This window comes from Amphiprion ocellaris, chromosome 14 (genome assembly GCF_022539595.1).
Source record: "Amphiprion ocellaris isolate individual 3 ecotype Okinawa chromosome 14, ASM2253959v1, whole genome shotgun sequence".
Taxonomy (NCBI): Eukaryota; Metazoa; Chordata; class Actinopteri; family Pomacentridae; genus Amphiprion; species Amphiprion ocellaris.
In genome coordinates, this window is record NC_072779.1 from 9,140,739 (window position 1) to 9,148,618 (window position 7,880).

Consider the following 7,880-nt stretch of genomic DNA (forward strand, 5'->3'; position numbering starts at 1 on the left):
GTTCAGGTTGGTCATGCTCATTCAAGTTTATTTCAGACATGCAAGAACTATGGCACAGTAAACCAGTCATACAGTATAAATGTATAAACATGAACATCAGAGTGCCGAGATTGGTGCATACAAGGAGGGGAGCAGCCCCGTTCATATCTTGCAGTATATTGTAAACATAATGAGGTTTTAGGGATCCACACACTTTAGTGGAGCCAAAACAGGAATCAGTTTATCATGTTAGCACGCAAAGCAAGATGTCACACTATGACCGCAGATAAACATACATGTGTTCTAAACTTCTTGTAAACAGTGTATGAAAACAGCTTATACATCTTTCCACAGCCTTTAAAAAGTTCAGTGAACAAAACGAGAAGTCGGTCCGTACGTTGTTGCAGTTATTGACAGGAACAGGGCGGGCAGTGGTGACTTTACGGTCTAGAGGTGCACTGATGCCTTTTGTTTATGTCTGAACAAAAAGAAATGCATTTAACTGAGTCTTCACACAATGTACAAATGTTATGTGTCTTTGAGGCATCCTCTCCTCTAATGATGCCCTAAGTTGTTTTTTTTTATCAGTAAATGTAGTGCCATCCAATTGTCTGTGAGGCAGTTTTGAACTTCAGTGCACCACTAATGAGCTCACTGATAGTCTGACACTATTTGTGTGCAGCCTTCATTTTCCTTCCTTGATTCCTGAGTTTTCTGGGGTTGTTGGGCATGAGTGTTGCCAGAAAAAGAGAAACGGCCTGCACCTTATTTCCTTATCCTTTTTATAAGTCCATAGCAAAAAAACAAAAACCAAACAATAACTTGTACTTTAGAGTCTCTTCAGCTTGTTTTCAACTCAGATTTTGTGCTTTTTTTCTCTTCAAAATGACATCCATCCTCCTCCTCTCTCTCAAGTGCAAATTTGAGATCAGATGAAGTTAAAGGAAACTCCTTCCATCACTCACTGGGCCTCTGAGAGACACACAGAGAAGAGAAATTAAGGTAAACACCGTTACACTGACACTTGTGTGAGTTTGATTTACGTCTGTCTTCCATACCTATAGAGAACACTGTGAAGAGGATCACAGCCACACCCAGCAGCATCGCCAGAATGCTGAGCAGCATAGATAGACGTCCATACTTCCTTGCTCCTTGAAAATCTCCTGTGTGGAGAACAGACCTCGACTAACGGGAAAACGGTGGAAAAGAAAAGGGAAAGAGGAGATCAGCTATTAATGATATAAATGCGTACAGACCCAAAGCACCTGTAGTGCTTGAATACAAATCAAGCTTTAAGAATAAAACCGGTGATCTGAGGCACAGACTGATAATCTACATGACGGAAGCTAAAATTGTAGATAAACAGCACTCACCACATGTGCGTACCACAGGGCGCACATGTTGAGCGGCACGGCGGGGCAGAAGCAGGACAGCACGGCGAGCCAGAGGTAACTCGAGGGTTCGGACCCGGGTGGCACCGGGGAGGGCAGCGGGCCCAGGCTGAGCCGGGACGTGGACTTGGGTGGGGTCGGCAGCTGCCCGATGGAGCCCGACTTTAGCGGCGATCTGTGTCCGTTCTGGTCCGCGTCCAGGGACCGGATGCTTCCTCTGATGTTGAGGGAAAAAGAGTCGGATGGTTTGATGTTGCTCTGCCCGGTGGGCTCAGTGGTCGCGGTGCTTAGCAGCTTCTCCGTGTCCTGGAAGTCGGTGAGGTTGGAAACTTCCCTCTCACCAAGGGCGCTTTTCCCAAAGGCAGCATCAGTGTTGATAGCCATCGCTGAAAGATAAGAATTATCTCCAAGTCGTGTTATCTGTCTGGCCGAGCCGCTTTCCTGTGGATGGAGATGCTGAAGAGTCCTCTTTCAGATGTTCTCCATTGGGGGTCATCAGATTAAATATTATACATTCAGGGAGGGTAATACCTTCAAGGCAAACTATTTAATTAAGCAGTCTAACTCCAAAATTTCTTATTGATGAGCGAGATGTTATTGATGTCTGAGTCCCTCTCGCGTTTAGTTGGCGGTGAGCGTCCGGACGCACGCCTTGCCTTTTACCCCCCACCCCCCTGTATTATGTAGTGAGGTATTACCGCATCCCTTACATCTCTACAGCACATCAGTGCTCGAGGCCTACTTACGCACCAGGCGAGGCGTGTGACAATGCAAAAACAACAATTAAATCTCTTTTGAAGTGAACACGCGCGGTGCGTAAAAGCTTTCCATTTACGCGCGGGGGCAGCAGCTGGATCAGCAAGAGGGACACCGTACAGGGTGTGTGAGGCAGAGAGGGAGTAGGGCGGACTCTGGACCACAAGCCTCTCAGCACATGCACGACCTGCTGACTCAGTTACTCCTGCAAAGTTGTATTCTGCCATATTAAAGCTTCAGCAGGAGCCTCGCTGTCTGTCTAAACTCTGCAAGCTGCACCTTAAATATGAGGTTTTATGCTTATTTATAAAAATGACACCTATGAGGACATCTAACTGGTTCATTAGAATTGTTGCACAAAGCTGGTTAATGCATGACTTCTCATTCATCCAAAAAGTTGCTTTCAATTCAGATTTATTAACGGGCACCAAAAAATATTGTTTCCTCGTCTGAAAAAATCCAAAAATTCAGCAAAAAAATCCCCCAAATTTCTAAAAATTTGCAAAAACCTTCAGGAAGAAAACTCCAATAATTCCTTAAAAATCTCCCTTAAAAATTTTATTTAAAAAAAATCCCCCAAGTTTTGCAATAAGATTTTCAACAAATGAGTAAAAATCTTCCAAAGAAATCAAAAAAATATCTAAAATGATTCCATATTTATCAGTAAAACTTCTGATATTTTCTTTAAGAACTTTCAGAATCCAGCGAAATTCACTGGGTTTTGGTTGATTTTCTTCTGAATGTTCTTAAAGAAACATTTTTTTTACATTTCTTTTTTTTTCCACCAAAAAATGTTCAAAAATGTGGAAATTTCCACTGTGAAAATCTGTTTTTTTCCCCCACATTTTCAAACTTTAAAACGGGTCAATTTGACCCACAGGACAACACAAGGGTTAAATACATGCACTTATTAGACTTTTTGTTTGCAAATTACAGCAAATCAACCAGCAAAATGCTATTACATGCAACAAAGCAAACTTTTCCTCCCCATTCTCCCTCCCATCCCCTCTTCCCCTCACCAAATAACTATAAGAAAAATGTGTTTAAACAATAAATAATAAGATGAAAGTAAAGCATACAAAACAAACAAAAAATCTAAGACCTTGGGCATGGTGTACAGCAGGGCTAACCAACACGGTGCCCGCGGGCGCCTCGTTGCCCGCAGAGACCGTGTGAGTTGCCCACCACACGTTCTAAAAATAACAGTAGTCACCATGAAATTCCTTATCAAAAATTATAGTTGCTGTTCTTTTTAAATCAAAAATACCTACATTAATGCAGATTTTAAATTACAATATTTTTTTTTTTTTGAAAACAAAAATGTCTTAGGTGTAAATGAACTTTTACCTTGTCCGGGTCAGAGTTCACTGCGCATGTCCAACCACTACGTCACTCTTTGCTGAAGCTTCCGGGCGCAGACACTTTGGGAAGCTAGATGTGGTTTTTACCCCCGAAACATGACAGAGAAGTGAAAGAGAAAACACTATTTTTACGATGACTGGGAGGAAGAGTTCTTTTTCACGACAGTGAAAGATAAATGTATGTGTCCTATTTGCGGGGCGGCTATTGCGTCGGCAAAGCGGCACAATGTGGAGAGACGCGACTTTAGCCGCTACAAAGCTTCCATGCTAACTAGCCACCTGCTAGCGCACATAGACTGTATGCGCACTACGGACAGGAAAACCCGGGACTTAAAGGCAGCTTTGACAGCTACTACGCGGCGAAAAGTTTCTTCTTGGAGAAAATGTACCATTAGAAAAGCTTGTTTCAGTGGCGACTGACGGGGCTCCTCCATGACGGGTCGGCATGCAGGCTTCATTGTAGGATGCAGAGGTGATCCAGACTTCCCAACATTCCTACATTACCACTGCATCATTCACCAGCAGGACATATGTATGTACAAAAGTGGCCGGATTTGATCATGTGATGACTCGTGTTGTGAAGATCATAAATGGCTCCAAAGCCAAACAACCAGGACATTGAAGGTGCTGCTGGAGGAGCTGTCAGCTGAACATTGTGACCTGTTACTACACACAGAAACCCCATGGATCACCAGGGGACCAGTTTTGCAGCGTTTTTTGTCACTGTTGGCCGAAATCAAAGAGTTCATGCGATCCAAAGGGAGACATCTCGGTTCTTGAGGACACTGAGTGGATTCTTGCCTTTGCATTTTTAACGGACATCACTGGGAAACTGAACCATCTGAACTGTGAGCTGCAAGGTAAAGGTAAGACATGATAAGCTCTGCAATGCCAGGCTTCCCACTAACACACATTTACAGACAAAGAAAGAGGTAACATGTTGTCATTCAAAACACCGTGCCATTACATAAAAACGTGAAAATAATTTGTTGAAAACATGTAATGATTTGTTGTTATGATCTGTTAAAAATGTTGCAATGCTGGTGATTAGTACTAATGTGATAGGATTCATTTCAAAATGTGAAAGAGTTAATTTTTCTTTCTTACCTAACTGATAATTTTTGCAAACATGGGACAGAGTTCATGAATTGTTCAAAAATGTTACAAAGGTAGGGGTTTGCACAAATGAAGCATGATTTGATGACAGTTAATGATTTCCTAAAAATGTTAGAAGTGATAATTTGCACAGAAATGTAACTGGTGTGATTTTGAACAAAATGCTGTAAATATGCTGATTCATACAAAACTGCCAAGAAAGATATTTACCAAAGTTTCAGAGATGGGATACTTCTAACTTTTAAATATTGGAACAGATTTCCATATGTGTGTGTGTGTGTGTGTGTGTGTGTGTGTTTCCTACCGTCATTGTTGTGGAAATCGTTAATCATTATTTTAAGGAATAATTAACATAAATGTGATCAGACAGTCTTTTTACATATTATTTTCATTATTATTATTATTATTGTTTAAAGGTGATGGCACAAGTTTGCTATTGAGGAAGTTTGTATCAAACAAGGTGCCCTTTGTATTACTCAGTACCCTTGAAGTTGCTCTCAGGTTCAAAAAGGTTGGTGACCCCTGGTGTACAGTATTTACATGCCTGCTTGTACACAGATACACACATATATCCACACTTTCACTTTAATTATATAAACAAATACTGAAAACGGTTGTAACACTGAAGAATTTCAAAGGTGTTACTCAGGACATTATATCACCCCACATGGACATTCTAATCATGCAGGGCTTCCTCCTGCTGAAGCACAATACCAACATTGGCGTCATGTCTTAAAAAAAACGTATAAAAGGTCTCCAGATGTCATCAAAAGCATGTTGTTTCTGTCCAATGATGTATGTTATATTTTCCATTGTCAAGTTTGATGTAATGTCTTAAATCCACCTTCCAACTCTTGGTCTATCAACATTTTTCCAATTAAGGGAAATGATACGTTTAGCATGTATAGCCACAAGTCTAGATTCCTTTCTCTGTAAGTGTGGGATAGTTGGATGTATACCCAAAAGGAAAAGATTGGGGTCCAGTGGTAAATTCTTAGCTAATATTTAATCAATCATATTAATAATATCTTGCCAGTTCAATTCAGATTTACCACATCTGACATATAAACAATATAATCCAGAGAATATCAGTGGTGCAGGAAGTACTTAGATCCTTCATTTTAATTACTTTACAATATTACATAAAAATAAAGGCACCAAGAACTTAATTATAAGTAACACCATATGAATTCTGGGTCCCTTTAGTCTCAAAATAGCCCCAGTTTTTAGTGGCACCGAGTCTAAAGGATGTTGGAGACCTTATTTTAAGATTCTGCTCCACATATTTCCTTCATGTCATTTCTGCAGATTCATCAGCTGTGAATTAATGCTGTAAAACTCCAGTTTAAGCACATTCCAAAAGTTTACTGCTGGATTCATATCTGGTGATTTGATTTGCTGTTAAAGTCCACTGAGCTCATTGTCATCAAATTATTCAATTATCACGAGGTATCCAGTTTAAAATGGTAATTTGCATTAAACAAATGATGCACATGATCAGCAGCAACACTCAAGTAGGCGGTGGCATTCAAATCATGATAGATAAGGGGTTCAAGAAAACAATCCTCACATCATTATACACCAGTTGGCTCCATAGATTTATGTTGTTGATATCAAATTCTGAGCCTCAGTAGAAATAGAATATAATACATTTTTCCAGTCTTCATCTGTCCAGTGTTAGAGCCCTACATGATGTTCTGTTGTTGTCGCCCGTCCACCTTAAATTTGGACGTGCTGTTAAGTCTGAAATGCTTTTCTGTTTAGCACAGTAGTAAAGAGTGCTAATCTGAGTTACTGTATCCTTTGTGTCGCCTCCAACCAGTCTGGAAATTCTCGCCTAACATTTAGAACAGCTGCTCATGGGAAATTTTTGTGTTTTTTGCACTATTCTGCTTAGCCTCTATGAAAATCAGAGAAGATTAAAAGTACAACAACAATAATGACCAAGTTCGTCTTCATCCTGTTTATCAATGTTATTACTAACTGAAGCTCTAAACCAAAAATCCTGCACTTAAAATGTCACTAGAGGGCAAGTATGTAGGTATCATTAGCGAAATGTACTGAAAATGTAAGTAAAAACACACATTAAGCTGAAAAATGACTTTTTTTGACAGTTATTGTCTTCCATAGTGCATTGTGAGATTATAATTATTAATGCATTAATGTGTTAAGAGCATTTGGCTGCTGTTCCTGATGAACGTGGGGCTAATATTACCGGAATTGCACTGTATAAAGTCATGTTATATTATCATCATATGCTTTGTATAAACTTACTAATCGACAGCAACTGAAAACTGACAGTTTGGTCACATAAAAAGTGATGTAGTGAAGTTTAAGTATCATAAAAGGGCAATTCTCAGACAAAGTACTGCTACCATGACTGTGTACTTGAGTAAATATATTTAGTTACAATCCAACACTGTAAAATCTGACGCATCATCGTACATTAACTGCTCAACAATTAAAGTTAGCTCTGCTTCAAAAAGCCATAATAGAACATATAACTACACATTAATGCATCTCCAGTAATTATCCGCTAATATATAATGCAGTGGCAACACTCAGAGTCACTTTAAAGTTGCTGTCTTGAGGTGCTTTGCAAACTACATTAGAAATCTGACTGTGTTTATGGTTGTTGCACACATGCAAGAGGATCAGATAATCCATAGAAATGTGTATTAAAAAGATCTAAAGTGCACTGTAAGTGAAGTTCAATAAATAACAGGCAGATGGAGAAGCAGTGAAGACGTCATTCACACTGAGTCTCATCGGATGATTTAGGAATCTTGGAGAAAATAATGTTATCAGTGTGTTAATGGGATGGATGGACTTTTAATATAACAAGGCAATATTTCATTCATGAATTCAATCATCTGAGAATTCATCATGACAGATTTGTCTGACCTCATTTACTTCACAGTCCTGCAGTGAAATCAGGCTCTGATGCCATGTTTCAACCTCAGTTTTGTAGAGTATAACGTCATCTAGTGGTGCTTTTGAGTAACTGCAGTTTAACAACTTTCACCTTATCTTCACTAACAAACTCCTACTGGTCAATGAGGGAAAAAAAATTGTGATATAATGTCTTGACATTACAAAGCACCTTGAGCTCATTAGGATTTTTAAAGAAAGGCGTTTTCCAGTCAGATTTATATACAGACTGTGGGATGTTTGGGCTGAAAGCTGGAACAACAATCGTAAATGTTTCCTATGTTACTTTATTAAACTTTCTCAGCTCACAGTGATAAAACAATACTTTTAAATACACAAAGAATGG

General features: G+C 39.5%; 1 protein-coding gene across 1 annotated transcript; it reads right to left on the minus strand.

Annotated features, from left to right (window-relative positions):
• Position 1: 1 nt before the first annotated feature.
• Positions 2–2,217, minus strand: LOC111580886 (trafficking regulator of GLUT4 1-like). Its single transcript, XM_023288802.3, has 3 exons — positions 1,353–2,217; positions 1,038–1,164; positions 2–951 (listed from the first exon to the last, which is right to left on the minus strand). Exons 1-3 carry the CDS (start codon positions 1,752–1,754, stop codon positions 941–943), a joined length of 540 nt encoding a protein of 179 aa, XP_023144570.1. The 5' UTR covers positions 1,755–2,217; the 3' UTR covers positions 2–940.
• Positions 2,218–7,880: the final 5,663 nt, after the last annotated feature.

Excerpts from the sequence above, each read along its gene's own strand:
- LOC111580886 (XM_023288802.3), bottom strand. The coding sequence starts at position 1,754 with ATGGCTATCAACACTGATGCTGCCTTTGGGAAAAGCGCCCTTGGTGAG. Across the intron at positions 1,165-1,352 it reads CCCTGTGGTACGCACATGTG|TCGAGGTCTGTTCTCCACAC; the intron begins GTGAGTGCTGTT and ends TTTTCCCGTTAG.